Here is a 19864-nt window from a genome sequence, read left to right as displayed (position 1 = left end):
ATCTTGTGCAAGCGATCTTAGCAGGTGTAGATTCAAGTTTATAGAGCATTCGTGAATGCAAGAAAATCATTATTAAAGAAAGCGGAGAGAGGCGGACAGCAACATTGCTGCCATCTGTGCAAAATTTTCTGAATTTGGGTTGGCAGAGTAAATTGGCATCAGAGCAACAAGTGTCCTGGCATTTACCTCTGTAAATTCTGCTGGAGGTACAAACGGTCTAGTAAGGTAAATGGTCCTGTGTACCAGACAAAGTGTTTCAACTTTTGTTATTTTGGGTACATGAAGCCAGTATCAAGATTGCAATAGGCTTTAAAGCAAAGGCCTGTCTCTAAAGGGATAGTGCAAGTCTGACAACAGCAGTTTGCATATGATATATTCTTTTGAGAAGGTAGTCTGGTACACCCAAAACAAAGATCATTGGCATAATCCAACTTGCTTCGAATGTATCCCTGGACCACCAGAGAACGCATAAGAATAGGAAAAAGTGGGGTAATATTCTGCATTAACTGCAAGAAAGATAACGTGTTGATGACAGTTATGTTACCTGATTAATGAGAGTAAGTGCTTCATCTAAGTGGAAACCTAAGTTCCGAACAGAGGTTGCAGGTATAGGGGAGGTATCCTTAGAATACTGAGTTACTGCCAAAAATCTGCTGTAAGTGTATGGAAAGGAGTTCCTAGAGAGCAGTAGCATATCTTCATCTTATCGTAGTTGAATTTTAGAGAATTCTGACTAAGCCTGGTGGTTATCGCATGCCCACAGGAATGGAAAGTCTCAAATGGAGTTTGTTTAGATTGCTTCAATGAGTGGCATCTGCTAAATTGATCAAATCTATCCTGTGGTTGTGGATTAGCTGGACCAAGGGTTTTAGGCACACATTGAAAAGGTGAGGCTCAATAACAACCCCTGAGGTATTCCCTGACTAGTCAAGTCAAGAATAACTTTATTTACGAGAACCATAAAAAGATTAGCAGCATCACAAGATAAAATACAATTCATCAAAAAAACATAAATATCCAGCTAAATCATACCATTCTTTTGTCATAAAAATAAAACAATTTTTAGGCAGCAAACTGTTATCCTAATAATCTTCATGCAGTTGTACTCATAGTGCTTCCTATTCGCAATAGAACCCCTTATATAATTAACTACTGCAGAGCAAATTTCAGGGATTGCTAATGATTGTAAAACCTTCAATGTACGAATGTGTAAAATAATATAAAGTGCATAGTGCTTTGACTGGAGGAATTATAACAACGTCAGGGCGTGAGCATGCCTGACCATCTTCCTTGGTGTGGAAAGGCCAGCAGAAAGTACACGGTGCATAAACGAAACCTTGTTAAATAAAATCGGAACTTGGAGTTGATGGAAAAAGTTAAATATAATTGTAAAGGGGCAGGTAACAGACGAGGCTCTCCCATATTGCCATAATGCTGACAATTGTGCATGTTGCTCCTAGTAGGATACGCTTTTTTTAAAATGATCTTTGCATTTGGAGGAATACTTTCAGGGTTTTCAAAAAAGTGTTCAAGACAAATCTCCTGATATTTTCTCCCCTTAGATAATGGAACCAGGGAATCATTAAAACATTGTCTGATTGTAAGCAGTCTTTGATGACATCTCTCGAAAACATTAAGTCATCCGAGAGCCAGATCTTAACCCAAAGAAGTAAAGGGGCACTGCCTATAGGGTCTTCAATTAACTCTAAGTCCAATTCCTTATTACAAAATAGGGTAGGAGCACTTTCTGGTAGCATCAATAATCTTTTAATAAATGTATTTTCACGAGCTGATGATTTTTATCATGGCCCCAAATCCCCGCCCCATACGTGGCAATAGGGAGACATTCTCCCTGACTAACTGGTCTGAATCCAAAATATAAAGGGGGAAGATGAATCGCTTGACTTCTGTTTTCAAGGTAAGACTTGTACCACCCAAGTGCCAGAAATAAGAGAAATGGGGTCATTGGTTGACTGAGGTTTGAGCCCTGGTCAAGCAGCAGCCATAATCCCTGGCCGGGTGAACCACAAAAACTCACTAAATTAACCTGTGCTTAACTCTGGATATCTTTGCCAAAAAATCAGTCAGACTTTACTTAGAGACATTGTGTAAAGTATTTTTGCAGCACACACACAGTAATAAGGTGAAAACCCAACACAAGGAAAATCCCTCACCAATCTAGAAAAATAGAGTAAAGTGTAATAATTCTTTGACACCAAAATGACATAAAAAATAATAAGAAGAACCAGAGTTATGAATTTTAGTAAAAACTAGCGCCTAAAAGATCTAAACGTCAACTGTGTAACAAAATATACAACACATGTTAAAAAACATGGCTAACTGTGATGGCATTTGGTTCGGATACAAGAAGTGGATTGGGCCCAGTCAGCGCTTCCCTTTGGACTTAAAAGACATTTTGAGAAAAATGTTGTGAGAAGGGGCACGGCTGCAGCAGTCTCAGAGGATGGAGTGTTATCATTGAGGAGCCTTGGGTCAAAGCTTTGGTGAAGATTTCTACACTCAGACTTAATCCCTTATGTGGAAGTTGAGAATCTCCAGCGGGACGAGGCAGGAGGCTGTAGCCGAAGACGGTTCCGGAAGCTTGGATACCTCTTTGGTGAAGGACTGCTGAACAGGATTCGTTGCTGTGGAGAAGAAAATAGTAAAAGCAGACACAAAGTCAGGTCGACTGGCAATGCAACTTAGACAGAAACAGGAGCAGGTTAGTCCTGTTCTCTCCTGGGTTCACAGTGCAATTTTTAGCCAACAATTGTCTAAGTCCTCAGTTTTGGTATTTTGCTTTCTGGGCATCTATTAGCACCACAACCAAGGGGCCAGGACTGGGTGGACACCACTTGAGGGTTCTGAACTCACTCAGACTGTGTCCAGGTGTGGGTTCAAGATGGTGAGAGGTTTCTGAGGTCCCTGTTTGGAATATGAGGACAGCAAACTAGCCCTTGGAGTCCATTTGATAGTCATGAGCTCAGGTAATGATGTAGGTCTCAAACAGCAGGGCTGGCCTGTGAGGGTTCAACGCAGGCTCCAGGCAGCAAAGCAGTCCTTCCAGGTACAGCAACGCAGTCTTTCAGAGTGCACAGCAGTTCACAGCAGCATGCAGGACTCCAATAGACCATCCGCAGGTCCGGAAAGTAAACTGAAGAGTGGATCTGGTGGCCTTATTTTCAGACCAACTGTCTCCTTTGTAGTTTGGGAGAAGTTTCTTGAGTTTTATCTTTGAAGTGCATGGAATTTCCTGACCCCCCCTGCCCTGGTTCCAAGCCGGCTACAGTGAAAATATGGAGGTAATAAGTCCTTTGTGTGCAGAGCTCAGCCTATTCAGTGGCAAGGGGGCCTGTGCTTATCTACGTTCACCCATCCTGCCAGCAGATGGCCCATTCAGGCACATCTAATACCTCTATTGTGTGAATGTCTGGGAGGAATTCACAAAGTCTGTCAGTTATACCCAGTCATTTGACCTAAGACATATTGCAGGCAGAAAAAGGCTAAGGGCAGGGAAATAACTCACTTTCTAAAAGTGGCATTTTCAAATAGTAAAGTGCACAGAGCCTAAGAACAACAAAAATGAATTTCAGCAACAAAATGGAGGTACGAAGGCATAACGTTGGGAGGAAGACCGCCCCAATGCTGGCAGGTTTAACAAGCCACCTGGCAACAATAATATATTATACTGGGATAATAGTTCTGTACAGAGGTGGTAGATTTTTGTAGTGAGGAGGATTGCAATCACAGAATGAGGCACTGCAACAATTAGATCAACAGTCAGCACAATATTTTCTGATGCTTCCACAAGATTTGCAGCATCTGCCACAGAAGTTGTGACCGGGTTAGAATGTAAGGATACTCTTTGGGTTTTATCTTTTATACTGATTCCCGTGGGTATATACCAACACTGCCAAGTACAAATCCATTACATTAATGCAAACAAAAAGTAAAAGGTTTGGCATAATCATGAAGACCTAAGGCAGGTGCAGAGCTAATGCCTGCCTAATGTTCACATAGACCACTGCAAAGGTTCAGGGGTACCTTTATTTTCACATGATCCAGAAAAGGGTTTGCTATTTTGGCATAGCCAGAATCCACTGTCTGCAATAACGAGCTATGCCCAAAAAGATGCATTCCTTGGAGACGATTGCAGAGCAGGACAATTTATAAATAGATTTCATGACCAAGGTGTTGCACTCGGGAAGGCAGAACTGTACTTTCTCCTTTGAAGCCTCATGCCCATTATTTGTCAATCCAGGAGACAGATGGACTCATCCTTTCAATAAACTAGAGTGACACATGCTAAAGGCAGATAATTAATATATTTGACTAAAATAAATCCCTGGGTGAAAACCAATGTATCTAGATCCTTCTTTGGTGCCTGGGAAAAGCTGGAAGGGGAACCTATACATCTTTGATGAAGTTGGTGCACAACGTTAAGACACAGAATATGAATGAGAAGAGATACTGACTATTCTCATGTATGGGTATGGAGAAGAAAGCGGAACAAATGTCAAAATACAATAAACCATTGGGCTTTTGCTGGGATACAAGAAAAGATGGTGGCTGAGTTGGGAACCACAGAGTAGCTAAGGTCCTGTATGAGACTGTGCATGTTGGCTTTTCCCACCTTGCGTATCAGGAGAATAAGGGTGTTACTTCTACTAACAATAGATACTAAAACCCTTTTCTTAATTGAAATTGATATTACAGGGCGAATACTTTCCTCTGCCTCAGGTTTTAACAGATACTGGGATAGTCTGGGTACCTTTTACTGAGAGGCTGCTGTCACCCTCACTGGCTCCATTGATGATATGAACTCCACATCATTGGGCCCTGTGTACTACAGTGTAGATGGGACTGCTGAATGTAACTCAGTTAAATCAGGAGGCATGGTAGTTTCATTCACATTAGTTGGCTAATTTGTGCTCTCAGACAATAGTGTGAATACTTTGTTTTCTTGTTGAGAAGGTATATTTAAAAATACACCTTGAGAGGGCATAATACAGTAAAATTTAATTTATAGAGAATGAATGAATCAATGAAACAGTCTTGTATAGCACAACAGTTGCTCCCTTAAGAGCGTTCCAGCACTGGGAGCTGGGGGAAATAGGAAGTGGTTTAAAGATTGAAAAGATATGTGCTCAAGCTTTTTTGCTTAAATATATGAAGAGGATGTTACTGTCTGACAGACTAGTTGGGCATGCTGGACTTAAGAAAGGGGAATGTTTAGCCCTTATGGGTTCCAGAAACTTATATGTCAAATACACTCTGAAATTCCTCCGTGAACTGAGTGGAGTTTTCGCAGATGTTAGGGAACTCTTTCTTAATGCTCATTAAATCAGAGGGATCTAATGGAGGAGGAAGAGTTCTCATTATCAGTGTGACTTGAATGAGGAGAAGGAAAACGTCTCCTAGACAATGATTCCGTAGTCTGTCTCAGATTTTTAGAGTAATAGTAGGGCTTCATTACCCTGCAGTCTGTATGCCCAAAACAGACTTTATGCTGGTCCTAGACTGATCCATGGTAGTGTAGTCAGCCTCTTCACTGCTTGCTCGCACCTCTCTACTGGATGCTTTACTGTAATTCGGTCATATTGCAGTGCTTATTTGCATGTTACCCCCTTGTTCTGCTGCCCCTGGCAGTTACAAAGGCACCACTTTCTTTCCAGGTGCACCTGGGGATGATCCTCCAGCCCCTTCAGTTGGCATGTGGAACATAACCAGTAGTTGCTTCTCTCTCATGCCCTCAATCTGTTTCTCTTTTTCTTGTACCTCAGTAATCTGAGGGAAAAGATATGGGCAGTGCTGAAATTATAAAGAAATATGTGCTGGGGCCCAAAGATTTGTGAAGAATCCCAAAGCCGTCACTACTGAATTTTGGCATGCTCAATAGCAAGGGTGCGTATTCTTTATCCCACCTCAAGCCTCTTTTATCCATCACCAGACACCCCCAGATCCTTTATTTCACGTTTGCAGGTTCTTTTTTATCCCTGCTTTCTCCCTTTCCCATGTTTTTCCATCTTTCTCAACCTTCTTCGCTCTCCCTGGTGTGTTTTTCTCTTTCTTGCTCTGGGTCAAAGTCTAATTGGAAAAATTGAGTGCTAGTCCCAAAAAAAGAGTCCCAGTGAGCCCCACCCGTATCAATTGACAGAAATTAAGTACTGGATATGGAGGAGAAGACAGAGAACTCTCAGTACTGGCCCAAACTCTGTCCCTAAGGTTACTTATCTGGTGCTCCAATTGTTCTGGTATATTTCTCATACCTTGGACTTAGAATTTATGTGTAGGCTTGCGTGCCTCCTCTTGCCATTGGAGGAAGAGAGGCCATTGCTCAGCATCTGTTTTATTTTTTATGATCCTTCAATTTCTTCTGTAAGTTTGCTCATCTCAGTATATCAAAGGTAACTTGCTCAGGAAAGGACTTCTTCCCAAAGTGATTACCACCCATTCTCATAAGTACATGCACTTCCCTTTACTATATTGTTCAAAGAGCGTAAGGGCATGAGTCCCTTTCGGTGGGGGTTGCCTGCATTTAGAATTCTTCCCAGCATCTTAGCTCCTTATTGCTCTCTCGCACCTGGGTAGCTAGGAAGGGATCCGGCTGCCTTTTCTGCACAGTTCATCTCATGTGGAGGGGGTCGATAGGAAGGGAGATAAAAAATGGGGTAGTTTTTCTCAGTTATAAATCTTCTAACAGATATCAGGGAGGGCCGAAAGGTATAGTACACTTCACACCCAAAGATCTCCTTGTGTTTTATGAATCTTCAGTCGACACCCAGTGAGCCTCGTTAAAGGTTCAGGTGGATAGATCAGAGGGTCTTTTTCTCACACACATGCATACTTCAAGGGTCTGTGTTTCAGTGGCTAGCACTTCTACCTGTCTTATTGTGCTATTTCTAGGCCGACTTGTGCTAAACTATGAATTCAGATCATATACATTTTCTGTTGACTGGACTTCTCTCAAGCCTACTTGCAAAACCAAGGGGCATATCATCAAAGGCCATATCGCCGCTTTCCTGGCTTCAAAAGACAGAAAAGCGGCGATATTCACATCGCACTATCAGCAAGCTCGCGCTAAGCCTTGTTAGCACTAGTTTCCATGAGTTTGCTCCCGTTTTCTTATTGCCCTGCATGTCATCGCTATTGACATGCAAAGTAGGCGGACTGGAGCAAAACTACATGGAAACAGTCGCTAACAAGGCTTCGCTTTATCAACAAGCCTGCAGCAGACTCGCTTAGCGACAAGATTAATTGCGCTAAGCCCCCTTATCGCAGGATCTTAACACCTGTTTAAAAGTCGACTAAGCCATCTACATAATGGGAGGTGGATTGTAGGGTTAAGGTCACTGGGGCATATCAGCAAGGATCTCCTCATCTCCTCCAATTTAACTCTTGTTTTCAGGCGATACTGGCGCTTTTCGCTGCTATTGCTGGATTTCATATCGCCTCAGAGATAAGCCTTGATAATAATGCGCTATCTCGGCATTAAAATCCAGTGATAGCCGGCGATATGAGAAAGAGCGCTAAGCACGCTTTGCGATATTTATCGCAAGTTGTTGTTAATATGCCCCCAAATTCTTTATTGTCAAATTTGATGCATGGTCCATTAGCAAAATACACAGTCATAACAAAATACAATTAATTCTGTAAAATGTATAAAAGGTTCTAAAAATTTACAATAAATCACAAAACAAATGCACAATTATATACAATTCATAAAACATCTCCTCGTCAGAAATTAAGCTAACCTGTCTCACAATATTCACTCTTATAAGCCAAAGCTAGACACATAAATGTTAAAACAGTAAATACTTTATGAACACTGATGTCAGTTTTGCATAATGTCATTGCATTTACAAGGTGTGTTTTTCCTCATTAAACAACATAGTAGTACAATTCATCTGGCTCTTGGTCTTGAGTAGGCTAGGCAAAAGAACAACATATACTCCTCAGTTACCTCTGTGAGGATACATGCAGGGCATACCTTTGACACAGAGGATCACCATGTAGATGTAAAAGTGGCTAATGCCACAATACCATGTTGCAGGGATTCTGCTCATGCACAGAACTATGCGCAGGAAACAAGGACCTCAGTGAATTGCGGTGTACCAAAAACTCACCTCAGTACCCAGAACCCCTTATCCAATTAGCATCAGTGTCTCATTCGTTCTTCGTATCATCTCGAAGCTACCAATGATTAGACAACCCAGAACATTCGACTTCGAGTACTCTCAGGAATGGTGGGAATCAGAAATACCTGTTCGTTATTATTCTCATATCATTCCACAACAAGAGTAATCAGTGACACAGTAAAGTTTAAAACGTTTATTTTATAAACTACGTGTCCTAAGATGCAGTACTTTGGCTAACATAAGCAGACAAATGATTAAAACTAAAACCATCAGCATTGTTACAAAACCATAGAAAATGAAGGGAGAAATCATATTACAAATGATAGTGGAGTACAACCACCCTCCCTTTGCTAGTAAGCTAGTATTACTAAACTAATAGAAGGTCTCTAGGTTTGAATGGGGAACCCCATACCGTAAATATCAGCTTAGGAGAATCACATCACAGGATCCGCTTTGCTCTGTGCCTGGAAAAGTTCTTCTCCAGAATGTGTGTCTAATGCATGCAAACTGCAATATTAAAGGAGCTCGAGTTTCAGATATTTGCAGCTGTGTGCGTGTTATGGCTAGAGCATGGGCCGATCAACCTGAATTCAAAAGCATACATTGTTTGTTGGCCCTGACTGTTTCTGCACACAATGTTCAGACCAAGGTCGCGGTGCACGTCTAGGGATGTGAACAACAGACAGTTCTCATGTGAAGAAAAAGGCAGGCAAACAGTTTTCATATAATAACATCGATCTGCAGTGTCGTGTGCAAAAGCAGCAAAAAGTGGCAAGATGGCGTTTCTAACTTCTAAGACGCTTATGCTAATATAGCAATGTGTGCATCTAAAACTCCGTCCCCACTACAACCATAATTATACGTCAAAAGCAGAATCTTGTACATGATGAGTTTAATTTATTTCAGAAACTCCTAAGTGTTAAACACACATTTTTGGACTAAAATAGTGTGGGATCAACTTCACAACTAATTCCTTGTTGTCTCCTACACAATGACAACTGTGCAACTATTTCTAAACCACCCATATACAACGATCAAACAATACAGGCCATGCAAAGCCACAAGGGAACAAACATAGGGTAAATGCAGTTAGACTTCACCTACAATTTGATTCAGTCTTGCTCAAGCTTCAAGGCGAGTGCTGAGCCATGCTCAACCCAGTCCGCCTGGAGAAACTACCCCTTATATCTGGTGCTTGGGGTCGTCATGTGAAGTCCATTCCAGTGCTCTCCTGTCCACTCTTTTCAGAGTTGAATTTCCCATCTATGACAATAAATCACAATGAATCGGGAAGCTATGAAAGTCTAACTTGAATGTAATGCAAAACAAATGCAAAACAAAGAATCAGGAGATAATTGTCCTTTCAATGAAACAGAGGTCTCACCCAAAATGGTCAGTTAGAGCATGTAATGCAAAAATGTATACAAATTTGAATGGTTTATATGTATGTATTTCTTCATATAAGTTTATGGGGTGCACAGGATATTGTAGGCCAGTTGTTAGAAATGGATTTTCTGTTTGTTTAGGTTATGCACCTAAGCCAAGCGGAATCCACCTCTTTACTCAGGATAAGGGGATCACACGTGTAAAATAATTCCTCCTCACCCCCTTTGTATCTTGGCTCAAGCAGTCAGGCTTATCTCAGAGGCAATGTGTAAAGCATTTGCACATAGCAAACAGTAATACTGTGAAAACTCTACAAAAGGACACCATTCCAGTTTTAAAAAACAATCCAATATTTATCTATGTAAAACAAGACGAAAACTGTAAAAATCCTACATACAGTAACCAAAACTCAAAAATTACAAACATAGACTTTATACTGTCCATTGAAGTCGATAGCTCCGTCCAGGACTGTCACAGTGTTGTGAAAATACAAATCCAAAACTTCCGGCTGGACTCATTAGCACGGGCCAGCTACGGTGTCAGGGAGACCTACCTTTAAAGTTGAACCTTGTGGTGAGTTCTGGAAGAGCAGCATAGGCTGGCATCAGTTCTTGAAGTCAGGGCTGGAGTCACCGGACCATTGAAGTCGCACGCATTGCAGGTCGAACTCCGTGAGTTTGAAATCAGGAGCGCCGGCATCAGCAGGCATAAGGGCTGGTATATGAAGCGAAGCATTGCAACGTGCGGTGCCCTTAGGTCGTGGTGCAGGCAGCGACTCAGTGACGGTCATCCAGCGGCGTCGGTGAGACCAGGGCTGCGGTGTGTAGTGGGGCAGTGCTCATAGTGGTGCAGACAGGTCACGGTGCAGGCAGTGGCATCGTCATTGCTGTAGCGCTGTCTTCGGTAGAGCCAAAGCTGTAGTGCGAGACGTGGCAATGCGGTGTGAGGGGCCCACAGTTCACGGTGCAGGCAGCAGTGGCAGTTGATGAACTGGAGTCGATGGCGCTTGAATTGTTGGGCCAAGGCTGCGGTGTGGGAAGGGGCAGTGCATAGTGTAACTTACGAGCGGTGCCCTCAGACCACGATGGAGGCAGTGACGCTGATGTCAGCTTGGAGCGTTGTCATCACTGAGACCAGGGCAGCGGTGCAAAGTGGGACAGTGCTCTGTGTTCTCGTCGAGAACGGTCCATGGGTCAAGGTGCAGACAGCAGCACCGGAGACGACATAGCGGTGTATCAGGGATGGCAGGGCAGGTGGTATGAAGAGAAGCGGTGCTGAGTGCGGTTCCCACAGACCACGTTGCAAGCAGCGGCTCAGTAGCAGCAGCAGATGGCGGCGTCGGTGAGACCAGGGTTGCAGTCTGAAGTACAGCGATGCCCTCTGCAGTGCCTTCAGGCCACTAAGCCGGCAGCGCCATCATTGACAGCATTGGGTTACCTTTCTCCTTTGTGGCAGCTGAAACCTCTAGTTCCAGAAGCTGGCAACCAGAAGATGTTGAAGTCTATGATTTCCCTGAGACTTCCAACAGCAGGCAAGCACCGCATCAAGCCTCTGTAGATACTAACTATGCAGAAAGAACAGTCCAGTCCTTTTCCTGCACAAGAAAGAAGCAGCAACTGAAGGCCAATCCAACAAAGCAACAACAGCAAAGAGGCAGTACTCTTCCTGGCAGCCCTTCCAGCTCTTCTTCCTGGCAGGTTCCTTAGTCCAGCAGTAATCTAAAGTTCTGGGGTCAGGGCCCCAATATTTATACTACATTTTCCTTTGAAGTTGTTTGAAACAAAGTTCCTCTAGTCCACATGAACCAGCTCTGCCTGGCTCAGGCCAGATTCACTAGAGGAGGTGGAGACAGCTTTGTGGAGGACAACCACAGTACATTCAGGCGCAAGCGACAACTTCTCCCACTACTCTAAATGCAGCCAGATCAATTCAGCCTGGCTATGAGTCACCCAGGAAAGGCAGGACAATCTCAACCCACCCTTGTGTTCGCTAGTGTGACTGCACATCCCGGGGTCCTGTCACTCCAAACCCCGATGGTGAATACACAAATGGCCGAGGCACACAGGATGGTAGAGCAAGAAAATATCCACTTTCTAAAAGTGGTATTTTCAAACAAACAATATAAAAATCATCTTTACTAAAAGATGTATTTTTAAATCCTGAGTTCGGGAAGCCTAAACTCCATTCCTCTATCTTGTTCCAATGGAAAGGTACGCTCGTAAAACGTTACAGTGCAGCTCCCATGATACAGACAGCCTTTTAATAGTGAAAACTGAAATACAAAGTCTTTCATTATCAGGACATGCAAAACACACCAGTACATGTCCTACCTATCACGTACTCTGCGCCCTGCCCATGGGGGTACCTTGGGCCTGAGGGGTGCCTTACATGTAAGAAAGGGGAAAGTTAGAGCCTGGTAATTGGGTGCACTTGCAAGGTTAACATGGCAGTAAAAGTTGCATGCAGACACTGCAGTGGCAGGTCTGAGACACCTTTGAAAGGTTACTTGTGTGGGTGGCACAACCAGTGTTGCAAGGCCACCTGTAGCATTGGATTTACAGGCCCGGGGCACACACAGTGCACTGTACTAGGGATTTACTAGTAAATCCAATATCCCAATCATGGAAAACCAATCAAAACACTATCTACATAGAGAGCATAGGCACTTTAGCACTGGATAGCAGTGCTAAGTTATCCAGTGCTAAGTTCCCGGAGACCTAACACCAACGAACAATAGGTCAAAAGCAGGAGGTCAAAAAGCAAAAAGTCTGGGGGTAAACCCACTGAAAAAGACAAGTCTAACACTGGTTTAGAGGGCTGCCTCTGTTACTTTTCCCATTTACTCTAAGGCTAACTGCAGCAGGCCCAGGGAGGCTCCAGGAGAGAGCAGAAGAATCTGTGTGAGGGAGAAGCAGAAAGAATGGGATCAGAAAGGGATACCAGAGAGAAAGAATAGAAGATGAGAGAGTGTTGATGGATGGAAAGAGGCAGGAGCGGCCTAGGCAGGTAAGAGCGGTGGAGTGGTGGGGTGAAGTAGGGGGGGATTCGACAGACGGTGTTGAGGGAAAATTAAATAAATACATTGTTTTACCTCATTGTCGTCTGTTGCCAGGGCTGCTTTAGATTCTCCAGTCGCACTCTGCTTATAAAGATCGAACAGATCATTTGCTCCAGCAAAGTTCTGCAGTTGTGTTATAGCCAGCTTCTCCTGATGCTCAAAGTGTCATCATTACAGGGGGATATTCTCATTAGGTATTCCAGGTCTCATACCCAGTAAAACGTCACTGCTTTTCAGTGTTATTAAGAGACCTGCAAATATCAGCTAGAGTCCAATTGTAGATTTTAGTGGTTGATTTTGAAGAGCATGCCATTATTAGTTATTTCAATTGCATTCGAGTTATTGCACATCACATTGCATATATGTTCTGGGGCTGTATTACATGGGGTAAGAACATTCCTGAGGTGCATTTTCACTTAGCAATAGATCACTCTCGAAGTTATCTTGTAGCAAAAACATGACATCATTTATTCAGAGTTTTCCATGATTACAAAGGGCAAAGAAAGTTGTTGCTGGTGATTTTGTAGGGTTAGCCACACACAAAAAGTGCAATGGAAATTACTTTGAATTTCAGTTCTCGTAACATATAAATAACATAATTTAGCTGAACTTGTTTCAAATAGAATTTCATTCAGATGACACTCTTCTGCTTTCCTGTACTTCATTGGGGCTCCAAAATCAATTGAATACATTTCAGGAGTTCTGCTCCATCCATGGGCTGGAGGTGAACACCTCCAAACTAAAGATTATGGTGTTTAACCCTACCAAATCACACAGAGGGAACTCTCCCATTAAACATAGAACTATTCCAGGTAGTAGGTAAATTTGACTACCTAGAAATCAGTATTGATAAGAGCAGGGCATGGAAATCCGATTTGCTGAAGAGCGAGGCGGTTCTTTTACACTCTGCCTCTGCCATCACCAAACCATTCAGGGCAACTACCCCTAAGCCTGTATCCTCAGCTGTTGAGGTTTATAGGGCAAAGGCACAGGCAGCCTCTTTATATGGTGCTGAGATTTGGAGGCATTCTACCACCAAAGGCTTAATATTTAAGGAAAGCAACTTTTTGAGAATTCTATTTAGCCTCCAGCAGAGTGAAACCCACCCTCCCACTCTTCTATGACGCAGGATTAAAAAGGGTGGTGTCATGTCCACTAGAAATGGACATTGTTTTATAACTAGGACAGCAGTCTAGCTGGTCCAGACAGAAGTGAGATGCCAGATTCCTGGGTGGAGACAGAAAGCACTAGTTTTTCCCCCTCACCACATTGAGGGAAGCAGAGAGAGGAGAACGTGTGGAGAGTAGCTCCACCTCAGTAGGCCGTGTATAAAAGCTGAGGAATTGATAAAGATTAGTTAATAGCCTTTTGCCAGGTACTGTCTCTTATGCAGAGTGTTATGCCTGCCAGTGCTGTGAAGAGAAACCAGTCCAGAACATGACAAATATGTGATCTAGCAGTGCTAAAACCGCTTCTCTACTGGGCGAGACTGTGGTCAACCCCTGAACTTTTCCACTACAGGCTAATTCTGGAGGACATCACGTCCCACGAAAACGCTCATCTTCTCCTCTGGCTAAAACATTTCAAATTCCATCTATGTGACCTGGCCTTGAGTGATATTTGGACTAATTCATCTTCAATGGGGGCAGAAACAAAGGGTAGAGTCAGAGCAACATTCTAGGATAAAAGAGTTAATAACAATTACCAAAAAGTGAGTTCTGGGGGGCTGGTAAAGGTTTTCTTGGCTTGTAAAGTTGTCCCTGCCAAGGAAGCACACATGGACCAGATTCAACCACTAATGGCATGCACATTGTACATTAAGTTTAGACTAGGAACACTCCATGTTAATTAATCCACACATAAATGGAAGTGTTGCCAATCTATTCCCCCAAACTGTGATACTTGTAAACAGCCGTTGAGGATGTTGAATACGTCCTCTTTTTTTGTCCTGTTTATGTTGGATCCAGGCAGAGATGGATCAAACCACTGTGCACACTCTGAGGCATGAGGATATAGTGGGAGGCCTACTCAATTTTGAGGTGGGAAACTTTCCAGATAGTGGTATATGGTGTTAGTCTATATCTTTACACAGTGTGGCTACCCAGGAAATAGCAGGGGGCATTGTTTTACCAGGATGTATTTTTGTTTTAATCATCGATCAATACTCATTCATATGTCCCATGATGTTCTTAGATTGTGGTATGCAGGTACTGTAGCTCCTGTACTTTTATTAGGAAAGGGTAAGCTGATATATTATAATTTTCTTTAATCCAAGCTCTTCTGTTATGGTCAATTAATGGACTGTGAATGGGAACCTATAGTTTTTTATGTTTTAATTGAGTCTTGTAACTTGTAAAAATGGTATTATGTGTTCAACTATTTTAACAGAACAAAATTAGATTTTGCAAATATTGATTATGAAGAACCGAAATAAAGATTAACTGAACTGAATATCACTCAATTCAGCAGAATGAGTAATATAGTTTTGACACTACAAAATGTTCATTTTATAAAGGCCACATATTTTGTTCACAAACTATACATCAAACAAAACACCTTAACTCTAATTGCTCAAAATAGGCCCTCCAAATGAACACATATATGCACTATATATGCAGTTACTGCGATTAATGGCATATTCAATATTAATGCTCTCTTCCAAACCAACAGGGGATTTATGGTGGGCAAGGTACAAAATAGAAGTAATGAAACTAGAAGAGCAAATATTTGGGGAAAATAATTTAATAGGATTTACACTTTCTTTTTACACCGCATTTTAATGGTGAGCAACCCCTGCCTATGCCAGTAACCAGATGCTTGTTTTGCAAACTAATATATTCTATATATATAATGTCTAAGCAAATGCAGTATGGTCAAATGTCTTCCAACGTTTTGATAAGACAGTGTGGGAGGTCTGATAATGAAATCTTGATAGTTAAGAATTTTCGAAAAAGAGTCAGTGAGTGGCTGGCTGGCATTAGAAGGACCAGCTTTAGGGGGTTGACATGGTGAGCTGGTATTGTCCATAAGGCTGAGATTGGAAGACCTTAAGTAGATATGTAGACTATACTTGTCTTAAAGTGCTTGGAAATGTGAGTTTGATGCCCTTTACAGAACCAGTGGATGTCATTTTTTCTTGTCGGGGTTACTGTGATTACATTCCTGAGCAGTGACCTCTAGAAGTGAAAATATATTCTAGCAAAAGTTGTATATCTTTCTGGGCAGATGGTAACTAGGGTTGTTATGGCTGGATAGAGAAGTTATCTTGTTTGTTGATCTACTTTTACATTGGTGCCATCATTTCCTATGTACACTGTTGATGCAGCTGGCACTATTGGCTATTCCACAAACCCTTGCCAGACCTGCGCCTCTCCAGGCAGCATTATTGCACCTAAACAACATTGGTACCTGACTGTGCCAACAGCATCTATACACCTGCAAAAAGACCCCCACACTGGAGAGTGTTGAACTGAGATTGCCCTTGCGAATATTAAAACATTTGCGCAGCCACCCCACAATACAAAATTGATTAATTTAAATTATTTTTTTTTGCTTAGATATGAATATTATGGTTTTCCTATGTCTAAACACTATAAAGGTGCTCAATACAATGGCTTGATAAATAGAAAAGGCTGAGGTGAACTTGTTGGGATTTGAAATTGTGATCTCCGGGGAGAGGTGTGATGCAGCGGCCAGGGTGGCTGACTCCGGGGGGCAAGGCTCACTGTTCTAGCCCCAGTGGCAGTTCAGCTCAACATCATGTGACCCTGGGCCCTTAGAGGTGATAAGTTGCTCTTTACAAATCTGGAATTATCATATAACTATATGAATATCAATGACAGCTGCTTAACTTATACTGATTTTACTTGCATGTACATGACAGTCTGGTTCATGAATACATGTTCTTTTAGTTGTTGTTACCAAAGTGACAAATGATCCATACAAATATGGTCCCCTACACGGCAATCTCCATGATGAATACCAACTTAAAGAATTTAAATTAGCTTCTAGTGAGCCCAATCCAACACACCCCTGGTCTGTTTCATCAGGACTGACAAGTTGGGATTCTACAGAGGGTTTCAAAGTCAGTTTAAAAAGGCTTTTATACATTTTTTCTGGAATGGAAAATAGGGAATCCATGCTATTTATGATTAACTTATATGGAAAATGTATTTGAAGCACTGGGTTGGGGGATCATAATCATTGTACATGTGTAGATGACTGTTTAACTTTCAATACCCATCTAGATATGTTTGTTATAAACAATACCCAAAGCTAGAACTGGGGAGAACAGAAAATCCTCAGATCCATGTCAACTGTGTTGAGGTGTCAGGCAGGGATATTTATTTCCCAAACATTTGGACTTCCATTCGAGCACTGAACCTGCTTTCGGAGAAAGGATATTGGGAATTAGAGAATTGAAATAACTGGGATGAAAAAATACAGTGTCATAATATAGAAATTACCTCGTGCTATAGTTAAACAACCTGCAGTAGTGGAGTAACCATGTTGGTGAGAGGAGTGCTGCGATTTGGACCGGTTTCTTGGTTAAGAGTCACTAGTGATATGCTCTGACATTTTCCCCTTTATTATTCGGGTCCAAACAATTGACATTATCTGAACACTATCAGTCATTGTTTTAATGTTCCTCTTTGCCTACCCTCGCATCTATGGAGGGGTTTCTTGGCATGTCAAATTCTTCTTGATTTTTGAAATCATCTTTGTTTCATCCACATTCACGTTTGTGACCTGTCTTATAAAACTTTTAAATTTCTGTAAATCGATTTTTCCTTTCATTTCTATTTTTTAGCTCCTTACAATTATACCTTTGAGTTGGGTAACAATTCACATCTGTTATTCAGCGCCAAGATACCCTTTGGGGTAAATGTGCACTTTGCAAATACACATGTTATGTTTCGTTATCCCGACCTATACACATTATGGCCTGATCTAAAGTTTGGCATAAAGTTTGCTCTGTTGCAAAGGTGACGGATACACAACCCTCCTTATTAGAAGTGCATTATATCCTATGGCATTTATAATAAGGTGAATGGGGTGTTTGTGATATTTGTGACAGACTAACCCATCTGCCAAACTCTAAATCAGACCATTACAACCCAATGGTATATTTCACCTTCTCTATAATTGAAGCATGCCTTATGGTTTAGACAATTTGACCATTCATCTTTCTCTATGCCCTCCTTCAAGGGTACATACAGCAATAAAGCCCTGAAAGTGCTCCCTCATAAAATATGTCACCTATACCCAGTATATCACTCTTATAGATACCTTGTACATGACTTAGGTCTCTCTCATTATCAAAACAAAACAAAAGATGGCAGAGCGAGATTGAAATTTAATTTATAGCCTCTTTCCAAACAGCAAAGCTCCATGAGGAGATTGACAGCGTGATTGGTCGTAACCGCAGTCCCACTATTGAGGATAGAAGCCGAATGCCATACACCGATGCAGTGATCCATGAGATTCAAAGATTTGCTGACATCATCCCTATGAACCTCCCACACTCAGTCATTAGAGATACACAGTTCCGTGGATACATGATCCCCAAGGTATGCCAGAAAATTGCATTTCTCAAGCTTTCATTATTATGAATGTTGCTGCATTTCTGCTATTGTGTTTTTTAAATAAAAAGAATTACATTTTCCTACACTTATCTATAATGAGACTGGTTTCTTTAGGAACACACAGTTGCATTTTTTAGATGGTCTTAGGGTCTGCTATAAGTACACAAGGCCCTGTCTGTTCAAAGTCCTTGAATCCTTACATAATAATACATACATAATATTATTGTTTAAATCCATATTTCCTTCATTATACACGATTTCTATTTGCTGTTGCTCTTATGCTGTTTCATGTTTAAATTGCCTCATATTACATTTGCCTGGTATTGATTTTGCACCGTGGAATGGTGGCACGCATGTTTAAGTGGGGGTGGCATTTCACAATAAAATAATGTAGTAATAACAATCAGTGTAAGGTGTTGCTTGCTCTCAATAATTCTTTCTTGGGTTTTCTTTTCAGGGCACCACTGTTATTCCAGTGCTTTCATCTGTGCATTGTGATCCAGCCCATTACAAGGACCCCACATGTTTCAACCCACAACATTTTCTGGATGAGAATAACAGATTTAAGAAGAATGATGCCTTTATGCCTTTTTCCACAGGTACCATTTTATGAATGCATTTCAGATGGGAAACAACCTTTACAACGTGGTGTTTACCACATTGCACCTTTACCATGCATTTTTTACAACGCATGTTTAAGAATGCATATGCTTTTACAATGTATGCCTTTACCACACATTTGAGGTAGGTTCGGGGGTGTGGGTGGTCTCCACCACAAATACATTGGGGCAGATTTACTAGCACCTTGTGACAATTTTGTGATGCCTTTGCATCACTTTTGTGATGCAGCGGTGGCGTAAACAGTGCAGCCAATTTACAACGTAGCGCATCTAGGGCGATGCGTCACGCTGTTTAGCTCTGCGTCACATTGAACCTGCGTCAGGTATAATGTATGCAGGGTGGGCGTTCCCACGCAAGAAAGCCTTGTAGAAGTGACGCAGTGAAATCTACAAGATTTCACTGCCCCACTTTTAGGATGCCACTGTATCTAAACCTTATGCCTGCTTGAAGCAGGCATAAGGAGTGGTGCAGTACAATGAGTATAGACCTCCCCATGCATTGCTGGAGTTGCGTCGTGCTTGCGGCACATCTCCAGCAATGAAGACTTTTGGGCCAACAGATGCGTAGAATTTCTGACCCATCTGTCAATCCTTGTGCCGGGTTCGTAGTATTCTGCGCATCCATAGTGGAGCAATGGTATCGCAGGCAGCGCAGGGAAACTGACGCATCTCTACAGATGCAACAGTTTCTTATAAATCTGCCCCATTTTTTATAGATACAAATATATATTTTAACAATGCTTAGTAAAGGCATACGTTGTAAAAGCAGATGCGCTCCCCAAAAAATGTGGGGTGAAATAATTTGTGGTAAAGGCATGCAGAGTATTTCCCTGTGTTCTTCCGTCGTACAACTCTTTCAGATTAGCATCAGGATATATTTGTGGGGGCACATTAATGAGGATACCATGAGGTTGCATTAAACAACATTGTGAAACAACATTTACAAAATGCAAGTAGAGGATACCTATGGATAGCTGCTATTCCCGAGGTGTTCCATCTATCATGCTGGAGAACCTTTGCATCCATCAAGTTCTCTGAGTTGAACCCAGTTTCTAAAAGATTTTGGCACTTTATGAA

General features: G+C 41.9%; 1 protein-coding gene across 1 annotated transcript in view; it reads left to right on the top strand.

Moving 5' to 3' along the window:
- LOC146798111 (cytochrome P450 2F3-like) overlaps positions 1 to 19864 on the top strand; it is a 287191-nt gene that overhangs the window by 262360 nt on the left and 4967 nt on the right. Inside the window, exons 8-9 of the mRNA XM_085625326.1 lie at positions 17965 to 18152; positions 18625 to 18766. Coding sequence (XP_085481452.1) covers positions 17965 to 18152; positions 18625 to 18766 — 330 coding nt within the window. The remainder of the gene's footprint in view (positions 1 to 17964; positions 18153 to 18624; positions 18767 to 19864) is intronic.

Source organism: Triturus cristatus, chromosome 9 (assembly GCF_964204655.1).
Source record: "Triturus cristatus chromosome 9, aTriCri1.1, whole genome shotgun sequence".
Taxonomy (NCBI): Eukaryota; Metazoa; Chordata; class Amphibia; order Caudata; family Salamandridae; genus Triturus; species Triturus cristatus.
The sequence above is the reverse complement of the archived record's forward strand: the minus strand, read 5'-3'. Positions and strand labels throughout refer to the sequence as shown.